General features: G+C 40.9%; 1 protein-coding gene across 1 annotated transcript in view; it reads right to left on the bottom strand.

Moving 5' to 3' along the window:
* The window catches only part of HPSE2 (heparanase 2 (inactive)), a 530,799-nt gene that overhangs the window by 18,894 nt on the left and 488,284 nt on the right, over nucleotides 1–23,621 (bottom strand). Inside the window, exons 10-11 of the mRNA XM_005885371.2 lie at nucleotides 8,397–8,542; nucleotides 1,100–1,246 (exon numbers count right to left, since the gene is read on the bottom strand). Coding sequence (XP_005885433.1) covers nucleotides 1,100–1,246; nucleotides 8,397–8,542 — 293 coding nt within the window. The remainder of the gene's footprint in view (nucleotides 1–1,099; nucleotides 1,247–8,396; nucleotides 8,543–23,621) is intronic.

The following is a 23,621-nucleotide window of genomic DNA, read 5'->3' as shown; positions in this document are numbered from 1 at the left end:
TGAGGGGGGGGGGGGGGGAGAAGAAGCAGTGTGCATGTAGCCAGAAAACAGAGCCAGAATGTGAACTAAGACTGAAAATACAGATCTAGGGTGGGCTAAAAAACTCAGTAAGTAACTTCCCAGATTGTGTTTTGTTCCCATTGCACATACAGTTGGAAGCCAAATGCAAGCCACCAAGGTTGCAGTGCAACAGCGAACAATTAAAGCGCAAATAGTTGTGGGCAGCTGTGGGAGTGCAAGCCACCTGCTCCAAGTTTACAGCTTTGTTTAACTTGGTAAGCATTAAAAATGGAGTGGGAACACTCCCAGTACCACATCCCATGCCCTTTCTGGGAGGCCTTACTTGGGGAGCTGGGGTGGCTTTACCCTTGAACAGGCCCTTCTCACTGTGGCCTAGAGCTGCTTTCTATTGATAGTGGTCAGTGTTGTCAATAGCCCCTAACAGAAACTGAGGGAGGTAGGGAGTATCACAGAATTATATATTTATAGAGTTTGAAGGGACCACAAAGCCCCCAGAATATACCTTCTCTCCTGTTATTCAGATAAGAAAATTGAGATCCAGAGAGGTTATGTACCCAAAGTTACAAAGTTAGGGGCAGAACTGACTTTTAATGGCTGAACTTCTGATCCTTTGTTCAGTGCTCCTTCCTCTAAGCCCCACAAGGTTTATAAATAATGCCAAATAGGGAGTTATAGCATTAGAGAATGTTATGACTGGAAGGGACATTGTTCTCAATTCCCAGTGTTTTAGGTTGTCACATGACTAGGGGGTACTATTGGGGGGTGCATAGGGCCCAAGGATGCTAAATAGCTTGAAATGTGGTCATCCTGCATAACGAAGAATCCCAGATACCAAGAGTCACCTTGTTGAGAAATATTTTGTCCATCATTTTACATTATAGTTGAGTGATCCAAGCCTAGAGACAGGAGATGCTTGACTAGGGTCCCAAAGGGAGTCAGTATTCCCCTGACTCCATCCTACTGAGCCCCTGAGTTAATTAGCAGCACCCTTGGTACCTTCAGCAAAGGGGAGACTCGATCCTTCCCCACCCAGCTCCTGTTGCCCTTGCACCTAAGCTATTTCCAGGCCAGCACTTACTTGGACTTCAGGCCCTCCTGTCCATAGGGCTGCAGCAGATACTGGTGCACAAGCTTGTCCCTGAGAGTCCCAGCCAGTTTTATTTTCTTTCTTGATCTGTGCAGGTTGATGATAAAAAGTGTAATGGACCCTCGAACATAGTTGTGGCTGAGATTCAGACAGAGAGAGAGAGAGGGAGAGAGAGAGAGAGAAGATGGAAACAGTGGTCAGTTAAATGCTTCTAAATAATTTACAGACTGCATGAAACAGGACAGCCCTAGGAAAGGGCACTTTATTTTATGGTTCTCGGCCACCCTAGGCCTTCAAAGACAGGAAGGGCTTATTATTGTGATTTTCTGCAAAGAAGATGCTCACATCTCACCACACTCCATTTGTTTTTGTTTAAATGCATTGCAATGATTTGAAAAAACAAAATATCTTTTTCTGAGTATGGAAGCAAAACATGCTAATTGCAATAAATAAATAAATAGATAGATAAATAAATAAATAAATAAATAAATAGAAAAAAATACAAAAAAGAAAAAAGAAAATTCCCATAATCCAAGTATTTTGGAATATAATAACATTTTGGTAAACATCCTTCCAGTAGTTTTTAGTTTATTAATTTAACTGAGTATGTGGCACATGCATACATATTTCTCAGTTTTTCCATAACTGGGATCACATTGTTCACACAGTTTTTCCAGTTCATGAGCATCGTAAACATGTTCCCATCTTATTATGTGGTATATTCTGCTTATAAAAGAATGCTAAATTCTTCAATCATAGAAATGCAACATAATTTATTTACCTAATGTCCTACTTTGTTCTCAGTTGTTTGCCATTATAAATTATGTGATGAAGCACTTTGCACATAAACCTTTTTCACATCATGATTATTTCTGATGGATGAAGTCTTCAAAGTTGGAAACATTAGGTCAAGGGCAATGCACATTGTATGATTCCTCACCAACTCTTCATTCCCAGTGGTGTCCCTCCCTGTGGAACATTTTCTGTCCCTGCTCTGTTGAACCCTAGAGTGCTCACGTTATTGGCTTTGCTCAGTAAAATGTGGGTGGATAAGGCCTCTGGGCAGAAACTTTAAGAGCCAACCCATGTTTTGCCATGCCCCTTTTCTCCCTGCCAGAAGACCAGCAATGTTCTTGGCAAGAGGGGCCCTATTGACCTGCATCCTGGAGTGAAGATGATATGGAGCAGAGCTGCAGCTGAGCCGTGACAGACACACAGTGTGAATGAGAAATACATTTTCTTATTGAAAGCCATGGATATTTGGAGATCTTCTGTTATCACAGCATAACCTCACTGATCCTAACTGATACACACATTTTGATAGCATTGATATTAATTCTCTAGAAAGTTTGTATCTTTTTGCTCTGGTTGACTATGTATAAGAACACACATTTCCTCATACCCTTAAGAACACTGGATATTAACCTGTCTCAACCTGAGAGGTGATAATGGGATTTCAATGTTGTATTAATTTGTATTTTTTAAAAATTCATACTGAGGTGCAGCATTTTTTTCATTTGGCATGTAATTTCTTCTTTTGTAAACTGACCATGTCTTTTGCCTCTTTTCTATTGGTTTATAAAAACTATTTATTTATTAAGAATAGTGATCCTTTGCCTGCATGTATGTTATAAAATGTCCCCCAGTTTTCTTTGACTAATTCAGCTTGTTTATACTGTATTTTATGTATACAAGTTAAAACTTTTATGTAGTCAAGTTTATTGATCTTTATTATTTCTGCTCTAGCTGTTTTACCTACTCCTAGATTATAAAACTCTTCACCATTTTGGAATCCTTTTAAACCAGTACAGGATGTTCAGAAGCCTGTGAAAACTATATGCCTACATGGCCTTTCAGCGTATATCAACAAAACTATAATGATTTCCTTCTCTCTTGTAGGAAAAAATATTTTGTTTTTAAGGGGTCCCGTAAGGCCCCATCTGGATGGGTTAATGAGAGGAAACAAAAAATGACCTGGTCCTGCCTTCAAAGGAGGAGTTCAGAGAAACTCTACGTCAACTTTGCCCAGAGGAAAATACCATTCCTTGCAGAAACAGCACCCCTCTGCCTCTAGATCACTCATCTCTGCTTCTAAGGGTGATAATTAAGAATTGAGCCCTAGCTGGTTTGATTCAGTGGACAGAGCATCGGCCTGCGGACTGAAGGGTCCTGGGTTCGATTCCAGTCAAGGGCACATGCCTGGGTTGCCGACTTGGTCCCCAGTGTGGGGTATGCAGGAGGCAGCTGATCAATGATTCTCTCTCATCATTGATGTTTCTATCTCTCTTCCTCTCCCTTCCTCTCTGAAATCAATAAAAAAATATATAAAAAAAGAATTGAATGACCAATTGAATGACAACTTGTTTATTGGTTTTTAATAATATAGTTTCCAGGGCTCATGCCTGAATTTTTTTATTCCATTCATTTGTGATTGGGGCCTGAGAATCTGCATTTTTAATCTCTTTAGGATATTTGGCAGATGAGTTGGGTTTGGGGACATTTGCCCAGAGCGATCCATTCAGATTATGAAAAGAGTAACCAAAGTATACCCTACCAGCTCTCTGTCATGATTTTTCTTGCATGAGTAAGGGGGCATATTATTGTGTTCAAAGCTTTTTGTATGCCTACATTGATATTCTGATAAATTATTAAATGAAAATGTCTCTTCTATCTGGTTCCCCTTCCTCTGGTCCTTCTCAATCCCCTGGAATGTGTGAATTAGCTTTTGGAACCAAATGAGTTAGGTCAGAAGAGAATGCCAATTTACTTGAGCAGGCTTGTGTCACCAGAGCTCTGAAGAAAGATGCTCTAGTGTGTCAGCATTTCCCATCATTAAAGAACACCAGTGGTGGGCTTTAAGCTTAACTTAGCTGTGCAGAACTGCGGAAGACACCATTAACTACTGCTACTCTGGTTCAGAGTGTGAAGGAAAGTAGGCATACATGGATACCAGTTTTGCTGACTATGGTAATCCCTTTTGTTAACAATCATCAAACAACCTTCTCAAAGGCCAGCAGTGGAGGAGGAGAGAGAGCCCTGCGCTTGCATTTATGAGTTTCTCTTCTGCAGAGCTGGGGCATAACGAGGCCTCAGAGACTGGAGAGCAGAAGGATGGGAGGTGGGGAAGTGGTGGGGAGGGGAGGGAGATCTGAAATCACACATTGCTCCAGGGAAAGCCATCTTTTCAAGCTGCTTGGCAATGGCCTAATTTCCATTCACATAGTTCCCCTGCGGGAAACAAACCAGTACTGAAAACCTGCCCAGAGATTGTTGTGCAGAGGCTCTCAGAACTCCTGCAGCCTCCTCAGGTAGGAACTGGCTTGAGGACTGCCTCAGCCAGACCTTCCCTGCTTGGCTGATGGGCAAGAGCATTAAGCAGGCCATCTGACTGTGAAGACACACTTTTGGCTGGGGAGTACAGCACCAACCTGAAAGTACTGTGCTGAAAATCCTGAAGAATGTATATTCTCTGCCCACAGAAAACAGTCCCTTTCCCTAAAAAATGGGGTCTGACTGAAGGTGTGGCCTGCAGGCAATTAGTCCAGGTGGTTTTTGATTCTCTTAATAAATGTCCCTTTTGTCTGGTAGAACATCTGTCTTGCTCCATGTCTCACTCATGGAGACATTTTACCACCAGCAGAGAATCCATGAATCTGGAGTTCATCTTCCTGGCTGTTCTCTCATTGCCTGACATCTCTGTGTTGCCATGGGAGGAGGAGGAAGTGAGTCAGGAAGGGAAGCTGGAAATGGAATATCTTGGACGTAAGAGGTGGGGAATGTCATATGGGGAGGTGCATCTTGACTTCCAGATAAAAAACAGTCACTGTTCTAGAAATGTCTCCAGTGAAGCTGGGGGACTGGAAAAGGGAAGGGAGGGTAGATGATGCTCTGGGATCACAATCATTCTCAGGGAAAGTCAATGTGCTTGAAAACTGGGTTGGTCCATTGTCTCTAAATCTAATTCAAAGTTTTTGGGTTTGGTAAAAGTCAGGCCATGTTTTGCCAAACATTTTTTTTTTGCCCTAATTTCAAAGCCCATGTGTATTTTAAGGGAAATTTAATCCACATGTTTCTGATTCATTTACACTTAACTCATCAAAATATTGTTTTGTAAGAGCCATTTGATGTCCAAGAAGCCTCAGGAACCTTTTTTATGAGTCTTCTGAAAAAAACAGGAAGTCATGTTTTGCCAATAATAAATGAACTTGAACCCCAAAAGGCTCAATTTTGCTTCAATATTCACCAGGTTCCAATGGTTCTGAACTTGGCTAAGGACCGCAGCTCCTCCCCAGAAACATACATTGTCTCAGCAGAATGGTTTCGAAAAAGGTTTCTCCCAGTCAAAACATATTTGTTCTCTGAACAAGAAGACCTAAGGTGAGAACTGCCATGCTGTCACTGTCCTGACTTGTTACCTCTAGAACAGAAAGCAGAAAAGCACCTGCTGGTGGTGGTATGAGCATCTAACTTTTGCTCCCGAACCTATCATAAAAGACAATGCTCTCCTAGGTCAGAAATGACCCACAATGCAAGGCTCTGCCATGGGAGACAGTGAGGCATCAAGTAGAGGTTGTATAATCATCAGAGAGAATATAAAAGGAATGTCTGTGTTGTATAGGATCCTGGGCCAAAATATCTCTAAGGGTTCTTCTCAAATGTAAAACTGTTTCACTATTAATGGTGTTATTGGCATATAAGAGTAACGCATCAGAACCGTGGAATTCAATATAAGTGCAAATTACTGGCAAGATGCTTGGCACATAGCAAGTGTTCAATACACACTGGTGTGCAGGAGTTGTGTCTATAGACACTTTCTTTGGGTTATTCTACTGGTAAGTTTACACTTTCTCACCAGTCCCTGATTTGACCAAGGATATATATTTTCAGACTACTGGCCAAGACTGAACAGTATGAAGCCAACATGCCCACTCTGGGACGTTTTTGTGACCTTAGCCTTGTTGGCCACAAATAAATTGAGTCAATAATGTTTCATGACTGTTGAAACATGAGTCAATTGAGTCATGACTGTTGTGGAGGATGAGGGGGTACAGACAGGGCACCTGGCTTCCCAGAGAGGGAGCAGAAACACTTCTTTGCTTGTGCCTACTTATGTGGGGTATCTGACACCCACTGACATGGAGGAGACCAGCATTCTTACCCAGTGCAGTGCATCCATTGAGGATTTTCTTTTCTAATGGGAACAAAAAGAACTTCACCCCAATTACTATCATTAGGGTCATGTGTGGAATGGATTAGTAAAGTCATCCTTCCTTCCTTCCTTCCTTCCTTCCTTCCTTCCTTCCTTCCTCCCTCCCTCCCTCCCTCCCTCCCTCTCTCTCTTTCTTTCTATGTGGAGGAGGAACACTACTGACCAAAGCACAGTGGTACCATTTCCCCAGAGAGGTTCTGGAGTGACTCCCCATAGAAAGACGAGGAGAGCTGGTGATGTAGAGACACTATTGAATCTAGGTGATTTGAATAACTTGCTGGAGTCCTCATGCTAGTGAATATAGAATTTTTAACCCTGCCACCACACCTTCTCCTTCTGGCTGATGTGGTGATATCAAAGTGGAAGGGAGCTAAAAGTCTAAGTCAGAAGTAATGCCTCAATGCCCTATTTCTGCATTCATTCATTCATCAAATATTTACTGAGAACTTCTTTATGCCAGTCACTATATTAGACACCAAGAATACAAAAACAAATGAGACACTGGCCCTGAGTTCATGGTATACTCAGAACATTAGTGACAACTTCCATGAAAACATAAAAGAACGTCAGGATGGATGCTTGGATGAGACAAGATGAGGAGCCCTCTGTGAAGACACTCAAGTCCTGTTAAACCCATGCTATTGACATTTTTCCCTGAGTCCTCAGACTTATAGTATAAAAGCCACAAACTGATGTGCTTCCCAAAAGAGACAAAAGGTGCCAAGAATAATTTTTCTCTGTTGAAGCTGGGGGTCCACTTTTGGGTGGTTACTCCAGGGCCAAGGTGGAGACAAGGAATACAATGTTTCCTTGTGTGGTGATCAGATAACTTCAGGCCAAGGCCGTAAAGCAGTCACTCTCTGTCAGGTATTGGACTGAGCTTCCTGTTGAGCAAAAGGGATGTTGAAAACCTCTGGCCTCTGCCCAAACCAGTCTCCTCTCATCCACAATAGGGACTTGTATCTAAAGACAAGACAACTGGCCCCAGGCCGCCTATGCTCAGAGTGATTCTTTGAAAAGTCTTATCATGATAAATTAATTGGCTTAGCTCTTCTCTCATCAAGGAAGGAGAAGGAGCGTCTGTTGTAACCTGACCGCTGGGGCTCTTTGTGCTATCCACTGCCCACATCAGCCCCTGATGGGCTTGCTGGAATGAAAGTATGGCTGGAGACACTTGTGCCCGGCCCCCACTCTGTTTCTCTGCATTAAGAGAAAGAATTCTCTTTTCCAGGTCTGCCTGCTCTGCTCCTTAAACCTGAAATGATGTAAGAAAGCCATTTATAGTCTGAAGGGTTTGCATTAGGCTCAGTTTTAAGTTTTTACCCTTATGATACTCATGTTTTAAAACATTTTATCTGCCAAACTTTACTTACTGATAATTACTTTTCCTGTTTGAAAGACAATTCTATTGACAGCCAGTGCTTCAGATAAAAAGGAGGAGGACAGCTACACATTACCTACTACGCTGAGTTGTTGGAGGAGCAGCCCCTAAATCAGATTTTGTTTAACTTCTTAACCCTTAAAAAAGCTGAAAAGATTTTGAAGGACTGAAAATGGCTCTGAAGCTGACATGACTACCTAGGGCACACCTTTCATCCTGGGGACCCCTGGTTTGGGATGCGCTGGTCTGGGCTGAGTTTTCAGCGGATAGCTCTCCAGCAGTATGTCTTAGAAATGTTGACTTACTGTCTCCAGCTCTGCTGGTGGATCGTAGGAACAGAGTTTATGTCTCTTGCTGTGGTTTAGCCAGAAGCATACAAAAAGGCCTCTTGGGCATTACATCAACTGGCACAGAGGAAAAGCTCAGTAAATATTTGTTGGATGAAGAAGTAAATGAATAAATGGCATGCATTTTTATGAATCTTTTATGAATAAATACTGTAAGTGTGAGAAAGGAGTTTACTTGCAGAAAAGCTATTCATCAGAGATCATTTGAAATACACAAAGAGCAGGTAGAATGTAATTCCAGAGGCAGTTTTCAGTGTCTTGAAGGGGTCCCAAATGGCATGGAATTCTAAGAGGGGCCCACAGCCTGAAGCCCCTAGGGTGGCTTCTTGTGCCATCGCTCTGAAGACTTACTTGTGGTGGTTTGTGCAGTGAGCATAAATCCTTAGTTTGTCCCGGATGACTCGGCCTGGCCGTGGCTTCCGCTGCAGCCCAGCCACGTGCACGGCCAAGACTTTGGGGCCGATCAAGCGCTTGTAGAGGAGAGAGAGCCAGTAATCCTGAGAAGAACAGAGACATGGAGAGTCAGGGGAAGATGCAGTTCAGGTGTTTTGAGTACACATAGACCAGAGAGACCAGAAAGCACTTCTTAGCAGGAGTAAAGCCTGACCAAAGCGACTAACCCTGTAAGCATGGTCACCCGACAAAACGTTCACCCTGGGTTGGTAGTGAAGCCAGCATTGTCTAAACAAAGTGACCTTCACATTCCTAATGGGGGAACGTAAGTGTGTATGTGGAAGGCTGCCCCGATTGCCCGTCAGGAGCAGGGAGAGGTGGAGAAGCCCTCAAGGGAGATCAGGGCTGGCAGCCGCCGCTCACAACCGCTGACGGCGCCGAGTGATTGGGACTGGCACTGGGCTCCGGCAGTGGGTACGAGTGGTGGCTCTGGCACCAGCTGAGGGTGCGAGCAGGGCCAGCACCGGCAGTGGTGTGTGAGCAATGGCTCCGGCACCAGCAGCGGGTGCGAACGGGGCTGGCACCTGCAGCAGGTGTGAGCGCCTAGCAGCATGCGGGAGCAAAGAATTTTCAGTAACCACCAGAGGCTAGCCCTGTTGACAGTGACCGGCGCCCTGCCTTGGTCTGGTGCCCCCCTCACCTGCTCCACCATCCCGCTGTGGCCGATGCCCACCATGTTTCATGCTCTGCCACCTGCTGTTGACACCTGCCATGTTCTGCGTGCGGCCCCTGGTGGTCAGTGCACATTATAGCAACTGGTTGTTCGGTTGTTCCACTGTTTGGTCTATTTGCATATTAGGGATATATCTATATCTATATATCTATATATTTTTCCCTGCTTCTGCCCCCCCTCTCTCCTTTCTCACTCTTTCTTTTATTTTACTATGAATATGTGCCTATATAATCATAAATAAAATTAAATAGATATATATAGAGAGATATAGATATATATATAGTTCTGCATCTGGATTTTCTATTTTTTTCCACTGAACCCTATTTCTTTATCAGTTTCACATCATTTTAATGATTAAAATTTACATTTTAATATCTACAGGTTTAAGTCCATTTCATTATAATTTTTCTTTCTTTGTTCAAATTTTCCTTAATTAGTCATATCCATTTACTTTCCCAAATAAACTCAAGTAACTTTTTATAGTGTTTGTGGTTCTAGAGAACCTTGAGACATTAGTTTTATTCTATGTTTGGTTAGTCTGTTTATTTTCTATCTCATATGTTCTGCCAGGATGCTTATAGGAGTCACGTTTTATCCTTGATATTTGAACTTTTACCAGGAATGTGTCAATGTGGGTTTCTGCATTAATTTTCTGGTATTTGGGAGTGCTTTTGATAAGAAAGACTAAGGACTTTCTCCAACCTGTGAGAATGTTCTTTAAATAAAGCCTTAATCTTATTTCTTTCTGTTTGCTCCAGTCTCTGTTTCAGGAGTCTGTTAGATTTCCATCCTCAGTTCTCTACAAGTATCATCTCTTTTCTGTTTTCTCTCTGCAAGAAGAAGTCTCAAGTTTGTCCTGCACATTGTATATTTATTTTCTCCGGGATCTTTTCTGTCATTTATTACAGTTTTACTTCTCTTGTAATTTTTTCTTGTTTTACTTAATTTACTTGATTGGAACTCATTTAATTTCCCCCCCATTTTGTGTATACTATGTATATTTCTCATACACAGGAGGACATATGTACCTTACATGGAAGTTCTGAGGCATATGAGAACCTATCATCCACCTTAAAAGCTACAATAATACCCACACTGTTGCATCTAGTTATGTGATTCTTCCCTCTCCTATTTGTGTGCTTTTCATTCCTTCAGCTAATGTTTGAATTTTGTCTTAAGCAATATATTATTTAGCTTGTTAGCTTTTAAAAACTGGCGTCATGCGATATGTAATTTTCTATAACTTACTTTTTTACAATATGCTTCTAGGATTCATCCAGGTTGTTATACTACCACTGTTTATTCATTTTCAATGTTTCATACTTCATTGTGTGAACATACTATAATGCATTTATCCATTCTCTGGGTTGATATCTGGGTTGTGTCCAGAGTTTTGCTATCATGAACAATGTAGCCTTCAACATTCTTGCTCCTGTTTCCCAAGGTGCAGGTGAAGCAATCTGGAGAAGCATTGCTCCAATCATGACTGGAAACCAGCAGCAGCCTCATCACTGTGTGCTTCATAGAATTGCAGATTTACAGACTTTATCCAAGACCTATTGGATCAGAATCTTCAGAGGCGGGGCCTCCAGACTGTATAGCTCTCCAGGGAATTCTGCTGCTCATTAAAGTTAGAGAAGCCCCGTGGCACTGTTGAGAGCAATACCTAAGAGTGGAATTGCTGTGTCCTGCACAGATATAAAAATATTCAACTCTATACGCTAATGCCACATTGTTTTCCAAAGTGATTCCAATTATTCCAACTTATACTTCCTTCAAGAAGTGTCTGAGTTCCTTTTGATTCACATTGTTGCCAACATCTGTTATTTTCATACTTCTTAATTTTTGCCAATCTAGTGGGTACATAACATCTAGCTCTTGTTGTTTGTTAAATAGTCCTTCCTCATGACTAGTTCATAAAAATATTTTATATTTTCTTTTAAAACTTTTAATGTTTTTTCATAGTTACATCTTTAATCAATCTAAAATTTATCTAGGTTCTGGTATAAGTATCTAATTTCATATTTTTCCATATGAATAGTAAGTTATATCAGCATCATTTATTAAATGGGTCTCTCCTTTCTTTAGTGATCTGCAACGCTCTCTGTATCATACATCAAACTTCCATATACTCGTGGGTTTATTTCTGGGCTATCTATTCTGTCCTGTACCACTACTGCATTTAAAAAAAATAGGTAATTTTACTTCAGAGAGGAAGGGAGAGGGAGAGAGAGATAGAAACATCAATGATGAGAGGGAATCATTGATTGGCTGCCTTCTGTACACCCCACACTGGGGATCGAGCCCGCAACCCAGGCATGTGCCCTGACCAGGAATCGAACCATGACCTCCTGGTTCATAGGTCATCCCCCCTCTTTCACTGTCCTTATCTCTCCCTCATGTAAACCAACTCTTAGCTGACTCAAATTGTATTTCCTTCCTTCTTTCCTTCCTCCCTCCCTTCCTTTTTCCCTGCTTCTGCCCCCCCTCTCTCCTTTCTCACTCTTTCTTTTATTTTACTATGATATGTGCCTATATAATCATAAATAAAATTAAATAATATGATCTCTAAATATCTCTTAAGGAAATGACACGAAAAAGCAGAAAAATTGTCTTTATGCATAGAACAGATAGAAAAGAAAAAAAAAGAATGCACACACATTTCAAACAACAACAAAAAGGTTATTGTATAAAAGATGGAATATAATGAGAAGTTTTCAGATAATAAGAGTCCTCAAGAAGGAAAGCAAATATAATGGCTTTTTATGTCAATAAAAAAATCAACAGCAAGGAATGCATTGCAATTTTCAAGGGACAAAGAGAGACACAAACAGACATTCTTTAAATGTATCAGACATGAGAAGAGATTGAAGAAAAATAGTGTCCATTTATTAGTTGAAGAGGGAAAACTAATAGAAGATGACACTGAAATGACAGAGGTTTTAAATCTTTTCTTTTTCTTGAGTATTTGTCAAAAAGTCAATTGTCTGAAAGCTAGACAAAGCAATATATGGAGGAGTAAGTTGAACCAAAATAAATGGGAAAAGAGAAAGAAACTGACAGAGGGTTGCAGAATTTACTGGATTAATCGCTGAATCATGTACTCCTCGAGGTCTAAGATTATTTACCCATTCCTACAGCCCATGCCTAGCAGAGTGCCTGGCCTATATATAGGCGGTGCTAGAATTCAATTATGGAATGCAGACAATATTTAAGGTTCTATCTAGACAGTAGGGTTACAGTGGTGAATAAGGCACATAATTTCTTGCCATCATGAAGTTTATAATCTAGCGAGAAAGTCCTTAAGCCAATGAGTTAGGTGATTAATTAATTTTAATAGTACTAATGACAATTGAGGAATCTATGATACCTTATAATAGAAGATGTGACCCAGTCTGGGGATAGGGACAGCCAGGGAATGAGTTTCATGGAGTGACATTTAAAATTTGAGAAAAAGAGAGGAGGGGATAGAGAGAGTCTTGGGCAAGAGAAAGAGCTTATGTAAAGGGCTGACCTGGGGAAGAATTGGAATGTTTGAGAATCTGAAAGCAGACTAATTCAGCTTGGAGCTCAGCAAGTGAATACAAGATGAGGATCGTAGGTCCAGGTTGATATAGACCTCAGGATTTTAGAACCACTGCAGAATTTTAAGAGATAAAGTGACATTATTCAATTTACATTTAGCAAGTTGACTTTCACAGCTGTGCACAAAATGGATTGAAGAAAACCATTTAGGTTAGTTGGAAGAAAGATAATGGCAATCTGATCAAGGTGAGGAAATTAAATTAGAGATAACATGAGGGAGTTGAGAATATTTAGGAGATAAAATTGATTGGAATTGATGATTGATTGGATATAGAGAAAGAGTATTAAACAGGATTCACAGCTTTTTAAATGCTCAAATCCTTAATTCCAGAGGGTGGGATGGCTCCTGGCAGCACAGCAACAAGAGCTGTATTTCCCTTCTGTCCTCAACACCACCTCCTCCCAACCCAATCCCAGCCCACAAAATCTTGGTGAGATCAAGTTCTGCCAGGGATAAGTGAGATAAAAAAAGAATATACCTGAAAGAAAACAGTCAAACAGTGTAATAGTAATATCTAACAAATGTGCACTGGCTAAATCTTTCCTAATGTGTCCCAGAACTTTAGTTCTGAAGTATTGTTTTATCATTTTTAGTACATATGAATCCAGTGCATATTTTTGAAATGTTTTGTCTTTATCCACTTACTTCACTCATTATTTCTCACACTTGCTATTTCTACTAATCTAGAGCTGGGCAAGGGGGCCCTTGCTTTAGAGAGCCAAGCTCTGGCCCATCTTCAGCTGCCCCCCTCTCCATGGGGTAAGAACTTCAGAGAGCCAAGGACCCATGCCTCTTTGTAGACCATGTTCTGAATTCCCATGATCCCAGAATTCTCTGCTCAGATAGGCCCTCACGTGTTCTCAGGGCTTGCGTGGACATCAACCTGGAGTCTGACTTCCTGAGAGTGGACCATAGTGCTGGAGTTTGTACCACTGGTCTAGAAAGGTGGCAAGGGGAAGCTACTTATGGAGGTGTGAGCAGGGCTTGGGCTTGCCAACTAGGTTTTCCACATTGCATGACCATAAGACCCTTGATGATACACTACAGAACTAGGTGTGAGAAGGGGTGCTGGGCTGTGGCCCTGGGCTCTGACCAACCCACTGAGAGCTGCGAATACATTCTTTTATTTTACAAGCATTTTATGAGCACATATTAGTGGTATGCAAGATATTCTGTTTAGCTTGAGTGATACAAAGATGAACAAGAAGTCTTCCTCTCCTCAAGGAACTTAGTGGCCAAGATACATGTAAACAACTCTCTAAAATGAGACTCACTAAAGTAAACACCACATGAGCAGGAACCACTTGTTTTGGGAATTCAAAAGAGGAAGCAATTAATTATGATGGGGGAGTTGGAGAATGCGTCACAGAAATAAATGTGGAGAAATAATTTGCTTACAGTTGAAAGACATATACTCAAACCCTAAAAAGTTATTTATTATATCCAAACCTCAGTTTCTTCATAGGGGTTTAATGAGATGATACACCTGGAAACATATATTATAGTGCCTGATATATAAAAGTATTTAATAAATGTTGCTTACTTTTCTCCTTTTTCCTGATTTTTTTTGCCTCATGAAAATAGAATAGTTATCTTATAGTATGTACACAGTTATGTCTCAAGTTGCCCCAAAACATAAACTTAACTGGTGTGTGTGTGTGTGCACTTGTGTGCATATTTTGGAAAGTTTGATGATGGTTGCAAGGAAGCTCCCTGAGATCAGGGCTTATCTTTGCATCCTGTGAACAAGAATGTTGGTATTCAAGAAGTGTCCTATGAGTTGTTATCAAATAAAGATTCAACCTCCTGATGCCTGGGAGGGCTTCTAGTGCTGAATGACAGTGAAAAGATAGCTTTGCAAGGTTTGAAGGTCATGGTTTTCTTGAGCAGGCCTTACTACAGGTGCTTAAACATGTTTAATTCCAACATTTTCTGCTTCTGGAAACTACACATGTACTGAAGTGTGTCAGCAAAACAGCAAATATTTTTCCTTCATAGAACCTCTTTTTTAATGTCCAAAGTTACAAAAACCCAATTAACTCTAGTGGGTACAAATGCTGCACCAGTAGCCACACTTTATCTAGATATCTGACCTTAGAGAGCCAAGAAGAAATGAAGTAGAACATCACCATGGCTCTCTGCACCAGACGTGGCAGTATGCCAGAGCTCACATGTAAGGGGGAGAATCCTGCTGTTCTGACCTTCTCCACAGAGAGGGAACTGCAGGACAGATCCAGGAAGTTTCCATAGGACTACAGCACCTTTGGAAATACTGAAAGCTACACTTTTCCATACTGCTCTTTGTAGAGGGAGTGAAATCCCTCCATTCCCATTGTTTGACCTCCTTACTTAAAACATCCAATGGTTTCCCAGTGCTTGTAAGGAAGAGACTGAGACAAGTAGTTTTAATACAAACTGGGCCCTTTCACCTTGCCTTTCATGCTCAAAGACATTGATTTTTTTCCCTTCCCACCATGGGCAGGGCCTTCCTGTTTCTCTAATTCCTCCCATTCACATCCCACACACCTCTTCCCCCCCCCCCCCCCCCCCACACACACACACGCACACCACACATCTCAGATGCTAGCTTTAGGGTCACTTTCTCAGGGATTGCTTCCTGGACCACCCCCAACCCCACACCTGAGCTAAATCACATTTACGTGTTACATGTTCTCAAAGAACCATTTCTTTCTCTTAGGACACTTGATTCAGTTTCTTTTGCACACTTATTGATAGAATTTCTGATTCATATGTCTCTTCCCTTCTAGACTATGAATTTCATGATGATGGGACTGTGTCTTCTCACTGTTGTATTCTCAGAGACTAACACAACACCTGTTTTCCCTTTGGCCTGGCCCTCTGCCCCTTGTTTTTCTTATGCATCTGTAGATAGACTTCAGATGATCTATGTGAAACAAAATTACAGAATTTTTTTGTACTCAGCCCCATCAATCCAAGACCTAGGTAAGGGTGGAGGGCATGGGCTCAGTTGGGGCTCTGTGGAGCAGCCAGTGAGGAACTTCATCATTTGCTGAGCACCTGTGATGCACTGAGCAAATAGAAAGAACTAAGACACAGTCTCACACTTAGGGGAGCTCATTGTTTCGCTGGGCAAAAGCCAGTATGGTGTCTCAGTAGAGTTTTTGAGCTAACTCCAAGGTCCCACCTCTTCTTCCTTAATTGACTCATTCTTTGTGTGTTGGTAGGCAGAAGGAGGTAAGCCCTTGTAGGTTTGAGCAGATCCTTTTTCTCCCCAAACTTATCCCCTTATAGCTTTTTTTGTAATAAAAGTATTTATTTGTGCAAGTCGTGAAAATTAAGCGCACATGTGGTACTTGGAGAAGAGGCTTTATAATAATGCATTTCTGGGCAGGCTACAGAAGCCGAGCTAGTGGAGAGATTTCTGGAAGGGCATTTGGAGAGAAATTGATTTATTCCTTCATCCATGGAGGCAAAATGCTAGCACCTTTCTGATTACAAAGAGTAGAATCGAGTCGGTGAAATCAGTCACAAGACAACCACAGCTTTAACAGCCAACAGAAGGGCCAACCAGAGGAGACATTTTGTTGACAGCCTCTCTGATGAGCGCAGGGGATTCAGAATACAAAAGTGAAGGTGGTCTCCACCCAGACAGCTCCAGGAAAGCCTGTGGAACATTGCCTACACAGCACTGCCCACAAGCTATTGTGCAGCTGTTTCAATTAAAGAATTAAACTATATCTGAGTAGCAGCAACATCCATGAGAGCCAAATTGGATTTCTCCTTGGAAAACAAGTTAAAGACCACATCTTTATTGTGCAGACACTCATTAGCAAATACGTAAAAAATACCAGTCAGAGAAAGATGTTTTCCTGCTTTGGAGGTTTTTTATTTTATTTTTTATTGAGTTTATTGGGGTGACATTGGTTAATAAAATTATATAGGTTTTAGATGTACAATTCTATAATACATTATCTGCATATTGTATTGTAGGTTTGAGCAGATCCTTTTTCTCCCCAAACTTATCCCCTTATAGCTTTTTTTGTAATAAAAGTATTTATTTGTGCAAGTCGTGAAAATTAAGCGCACATGTGGTACTTGGAGAAGAGGCTTTATAATAATGCATTTCTGGGCAGGCTACAGAAGCCGAGCTAGTGGAGAGATTTCTGGAAGGGCATTTGGAGAGAAATTGATTTATTCCTTCATCCATGGAGGCAAAATGCTAGCACCTTTCTGATTACAAAGAGTAGAATCGAGTCGGTGAAATCAGTCACAAGACAACCACAGCTTTAACAGCCAACAGAAGGGCCAACCAGAGGAGACATTTTGTTGACAGCCTCTCTGATGAGCGCAGGGGATTCAGAATACAAAAGTGAAGGTGGTCTCCACCCAGACAGCTCCAGGAAAGCCTGTGGAACATTGCCTACACAGCACTGCCCACAAGCTATTGTGCAGCTGTTTCAATTAAAGAATTAAACTATATCTGAGTAGCAGCAACATCCATGAGAGCCAAATTGGATTTCTCCTTGGAAAACAAGTTAAAGACCACATCTTTATTGTGCAGACACTCATTAGCAAATACGTAAAAAATACCAGTCAGAGAAAGATGTTTTCCTGCTTTGGAGGTTTTTTATTTTATTTTTTATTGAGTTTATTGGGGTGACATTGGTTAATAAAATTATATAGGTTTTAGATGTACAATTCTATAATACATTATCTGCATATTGTATTGTGTGTTCACCACCCCAAGTTAAGTCTCCTTTCATAACCATTTATTCCCCCTCCCCCTGCCCTTTACCCTCTTCTATCTTTCCCCACCCCCATTTTCCTCTGGTAATCACCAGATTCTTGTCTGTGTCTATGAGTTGTTGTATTTTCTTAATCCCTTCACCTTTTTCACTAAGCTCCCTAAACCCCTCTCCTCTAACAGTTGTCAGTTTGTTCTGTGTATCTGTGAGTCTGTTTCTATTTTATTTGCTAGTTTATTTTGTCATTAGATTCCACATATAAGTGAAATCATATGGTACTTGTCTTTCTCTGACTGGCTTATTTCACTTAGCATAATACTTTCCAGGTCCATCCATGCTGTCGGAAAAGGTAAGATTTCCTTCCTTTTTATGGCGGAATAGTATTCCATTTTGTAAATGTACCACAGCTTTTTTATCCACTCATCTACTGATGGGCACTTGGGCTGCTTCCAAATCTTGGCTATCAAAAAACAGTGCTGCAATGAACATAGGGGTGCATATATTCTTTTGAATTAGTATTTTGATAATTTGCATACAACTTAAGTGCTCTTGTATTAACATTTAAGCCATATGCACAATATAAGGATGGATGGGAAAATTCATGCTAATTATTTAAAATTTTAATTTTTCTTTACTTAGAACAACAAGAAATAGCTAATAAAAATACTACAAGTCAAGAGACTGGCAAAAAGAAAAAAAAAGATTTATATTTTAGTAACTTTAATGCCACTTTTTGAAGTTGAGGTTCCACATTTTTATTTTGTATGGGGTCCTACAAATAATGTAGATGGCATGACCAGCCCTCCCTTATCAACTCTATAGAACTGCAATATCCCCTTCTTGTTGTATGCTATGCATACACTATAAAATAGGTGGGAGTCCAGAAAACACAAGAGAGACTTGATGGGAAGGCAGTTCTAAAGGAGATCCAAAGTGGCTTTTGACTATAGAAGGAAAAGCCAGGGAAAGAGAAGAAAAGATGGTAGTTGCTAATTAAGAGGAACAGAGGGATCTTCCTTTGGTGAAAATTGATTTTGATGGGTGACACCCCAGAGAAAGCAAAGCAGGCTGTGGGCTGCTATAGTGACTAACATCTTAGTTATCTGGATCTCAGAAGGGGAGGAAGTGAAACGTGGTGGTGGGGTGGTCTGGGAGCATGTGAACTCAGAAGGACGAGACTAGTAGAAGTATTTTATCTCCATAAAGGAATTTGAGTATTTGGCAGCATGACGAAAATAGTGTTGGCAGCTTTTACACTGACCATGAATAATGTCAGAACATTAAACTTTTTATGCAACTCTCTAGTAAGAGTACCTACACTGTAGGTTAGATGCTCCCATGAGTGCAGGGAAAAATTATATGAAGGCTTGTCTAAGAATGCGTTGTCTAAGATGTAATTTTCCAACATTACACACCTTTAGTCACCCCACAGAACAGGGATATGATGATTGCCATCAGTCCTCAGGTGAAAAGTCCACAGTCTTAGAAGTGAAACTTCCTGCTTTTTCTGGCCTTCGATATGGTCAGATGTGGAAGACAATTATGTGTGCTATTTAAGGACCGGGGGCTGAGGGGAAGGTATAAGAGAAAACTGGGTATAACAAGGGAAATGTCAGCTCTGTGAGAACAATGATTAGAAGTAAGGTCTAGATAGAATCTTTGCCTTTATTGTGAGTTATTTGCAAAGGCAATAGAGAAAATTATTGACAATTCTTATAAAGAAAACTGTGGTGTAGCTGTGAAATAGAAATGTGCATAAGTCATTTATACAAATGTCATTTCTCTCATAACAATAACAATCACATATATCAGATGTATCAGATCAACTGTGGTGTTTTATTTTGATTACAACACTAACTCCAATATTAAATTAAACTCTATGGCATGATGTTTAGCACTAGTCATGGGGAACCAGTCTCATTCCAAAATCACATTTCCTTGGTTCAGATTTCAGTGCCTGTGTACACGAAGCATGGCAATCTGCTCACAGCTTCAACAATAAATACAGAGAACATTGTTTCTGAAGGACCTGGATGCTAAAATACAGAACATGGTCATCATTAAGTTTACAGATGACAATAATGGGAAGAAGGGTGGTTTAGGAATTCCAAATAGGAATAAATTCAGGGTAGAGGCCTGGAGAGAAAATTTTAATCATACAAGTGAATGATGGTGAAGGACTGCTTTCTGTGGTCAAGATTAAATTAGGATCAGGGCTCATTGGAGAGGGGAGGTGAAGCTGGTAGAAAGTTCTGGGGTCCAGAACTCTGGAAAAGGACCCAACATCCAACTATGCTAATATCAATTCAAGTCCCTTGCCAGGATTTTCAACCAGTCCCCCTTTGCTTGGAGAGGAGTGGAGAGCTCAAATCCACTTGGGAGTTTGTATAGTATTGATGTAATTTAGGAAATTACTATCCTAGGGATTGTATAAAAGGAGGCAGAATGTAAAAATGGTTTCTCTCTTATCCTTACTCCTCCTCAACCAATCCACCTACTTGTCCTTTCATTTCTACCTCTACTATTTCTCTCAGCCATCCCCTCTGCCCTCTTCATTGCCATTACCCTATTCTGAGCCATCGCTGTTTCTCATATTCTTTGCAGCAACTTTCTGTCTAGACTCCCTGCCTTCACTCTTATAATTCATTTTCCACAAAGCAATTAAAGTCATCCTCCTGAAACTTAAATCAGAACATATCTGTTCCTTGTTAAAGCCCTTCACTGGCTGCCCATTGCTCTTAGACTAAAATCCAAGCTTCTTGTGGTGATCTGCACACTCTGCATGATCTGCCTGCTGCTTAGCTCTCCAACCCCATTTCACATCATGCTTCTCCCAGCTCACTACATCCAGCCTTCTTCTCTGTCCTGTGAATCCTACAGACCTTCTCCCTTCAAAGGCACCTGCACAGAAGTTCTTCCCCCAGCTCTTCTGGAGGCGATTTCATCTCATCTTTCAGGTCTCCTTTACCAGATTTCTCCAAATCTTCAATGCATTTCTCACACTCTGTAGTAATTATCTTATTTATCAGGCTACATATTATTTGTCTCTTCCTTATAAAGACTCTGAGCTTCTTGAGAACAAGAGGCCATGCCTGTTTCCTTATAGCTATATTCCCAGAACCTAACACAATGTTGGGCTGGTGCTCAATAAATATATATGAAGTAACTAAACTTGTCTCCTATCACAAGGCCACTGCTGTGCCCAGCATATTTTAAAACTGGACCTCTGAATCCTATGGTCATTCCTGGGGGAGGTATCCTCAGCCACAGAACTGAGGAATGTACCTAGACAGTAAAAGTAACCATATTTTCCAGCTCCCAACTTGAGGCCCTTCAGAATGAGATAGATGAGTATTGCGCATGGTTATATTACCTCTGCAGCTCCGAATCTTCTATTACAGCAATGGTAGCTCTGGATAAGCCTTTTTTTCCTTTTGTGCACTTTCCACCTATATTTTCTATGCCTTGGAGAATGCCTCCAATTTAGTATCACCTACATTCTCATTAAGGTGGTTTTAACATCTGCCTTCTAGATCAAGAAGGATGATGAGAGAGTCAACTATTAAACGGTTCCTCATCCCTGACAGCTTCACAGCAGGCATTCCTCTGTTCAGCCCAGAGTCACTCATCACTCTTCCGTGTTTGTCTTCCCCCAGCCAGCTTTAGTTCATTTGACTGGCTTCGATTCAACACACTTAAGTTTTGAAAGCTGAGTTTATGAGATATAATTCCAGATACTTACATTCTCTGAGTCATGTCATTTTATCAAAAAAGCATATGATGCAAGTTTTAAAGGGCATTTCCAGAGGCACAGCTGGAATTTTAAAAAAAGAGTGGGAGAGCAAGAGGATGAATGGTACTTTGATCAACACTCATTCCCCAGGCCACATGGTGATTCCATCAGTGGACCTAAGTGTGTGCAGATCAAACCCTGAGAGCCAGTGGAGGACAGACACCCAATTAGTTATAATAACCTTTGACTGGTAAGTGAAAGGAGAGAACTATGGAAACATGGACACCCAGAAGGAATTTGGGGACCAAACCACTCTGAGTTTCCCATCTGATGTGTTGGCCAGAAGTGCAGTCCCTGAGTGAGGTGCTGTGTATTCATTAGAACTTGGGGAGCCAAGCGAATGGGACGCAGCAGCCCTAAATGAGCTTCACAGTTACTGCAAATAAAAAAGGAAGGCCATGTATTTCTAAGAGAAAAAGCCATATAAATCTGACAGCTCCACCCCACTCAACAAATCCCAATCATCTCCAGCCAAACCACTCTATTTTCCTGACAGAGACTTGAACAGTGGGAAGACAGTGTGAAAAATAAGTGGTAATAACCACAAACCTCTTATGATACACCCTGGGCTCAGTTCTAATGTCTTTGGGTCCATTCAGTGCAAGGTAGGTCACCTTCCATTTTTACTCACACACTGATAGACACATACACACACAAACACCAAACCATTACTCAACCAACACACATGCAGCCACACCTCATACACACAAGATGAATTATGCAAGTACATATTTTGTTTATTTCCTTAAATTGCATTAAACTTGTCTGTGTTTTGAAACTTCTGAGTTATTGGTCTTAATATTACTATTATTCACTTAGTGCTTTTGTTTTTCTCGTATTAAAAGAGACTAACAGGGTTGAAAACAATATTTTTAAAAAGTTTCCAGTGAAATCAGCAATCTATTGATTGAAAAGTATCAACATTTAATACTCTTGAATCAGTAATTTTATCACTATGTATGTTTACTACAGAACAATATATATAGATATCCATGACCACTCATTTTCCCCATTTTTGTACCCAAGCAGCTGAATATAGTTGTTGAAAAGCACACAACAGTAAGACAGGTTTCACTTTAAATCTGACCCCATACCTCAAATGTGCTCTCAGTGTTTCCTATGATGTAAGCCTACGCTGTTTCTCTAGTTTCTTCACCGAGCTTGCCTTTCTATTCTCTGAGATAACTACCTTGTACACTCGTTTCCTGCTCAAGTCCTCTTCTCCATGCACTTCCCTTCCTCTCAGTCAATGGCCCTGCCTTATGTTTCAAGCAATACAAGAAACCATGATTTGGGAGCCCCTTTTCTTCCCATCACCCAGTCTCTGCATGGTTGCCTCTATGGCCTATGCTTTCTTCCTGTGCAAGTAGGAAATGCTGTATCTCCTAGAGAAGGTCAGTCTCTGTCAACTTTCATCCTGTTTCTCTCCTGCATAGTCAGTCCTCATACTTTCACCTGCTTCAAATATACAACAAATTTATATCTTCAGTCCAAACATCTCCTTTGAGCTCCAGTCTTGTGATTAATCTGCATATTTGATACTCCACTTGGATGTCTCCTCAACATCTCAAAATTAACATGTTCGAAGTATACACTTGATTCATCCATCCCCTACTATCTTATCCTTCCCCTAGTCTTCCTAATGCAGTAAATGGCTCCATCACTCATGAGCTGTCCAGGTTTTTCTTCTTCAATCCCCACATCCATTCCTGTTTTTCATGTCAGTTTTACCTTTGAAATATATCTTGAATTTCTCTATTGCTATAGCCACTAGCCTGCCAAAACCATCCATCATCATGTTGCCTATACTACTAAAATAGTGTTCTTCTTGGTCTCATCCTTACCCAGTTATAATCTACTAGAAGCCCGTTGCACGAAGATTCACACAATAGGCCTTCCTTCCCCTGGCAGCTGGCACTGGTTTTCCTCTGGAACCTGGGACCCAGGCCTTTGGGTCAGTGAGGCTTGGCTTCTCAGCTGCAGCGGAGAAGCCAAGCCTCTTCAGTCTTCAGTCTTCACTCTGGCCGGAGCCTTCAGTCTTCGCTCCATGCCTGTGTATGCAAATTAACCGCCATCTTTGTTGGGTTAATTTGCATAGTCACTCTGATTGGCTGGTGGGTGTAGCGGAGTGACACCAATTTGCATGTTTCTCTTTTATTAGTGTAGATTCTCCACAGAGTATCAGAGTAGTCTTTTATATATCTGTATCTATGCCTATATCTGTATCTATATATCTATATATCTATCCTATACTAATAAAAGACAAACATGCAAATTGACTGTACTTTCACTATGCCTTAAGCCACACCCACCAGCCAATCAGAGAGACTATATGCAAATTAAC

The sequence above is a fragment of the Myotis brandtii genome, unplaced genomic scaffold, assembly GCF_000412655.1.
Source record: "Myotis brandtii unplaced genomic scaffold, ASM41265v1 scaffold902, whole genome shotgun sequence".
In the NCBI taxonomy this organism is placed as follows: domain Eukaryota; kingdom Metazoa; phylum Chordata; class Mammalia; order Chiroptera; family Vespertilionidae; genus Myotis; species Myotis brandtii.
The sequence above is the reverse complement of the archived record's forward strand: the minus strand, read 5'-3'. Positions and strand labels throughout refer to the sequence as shown.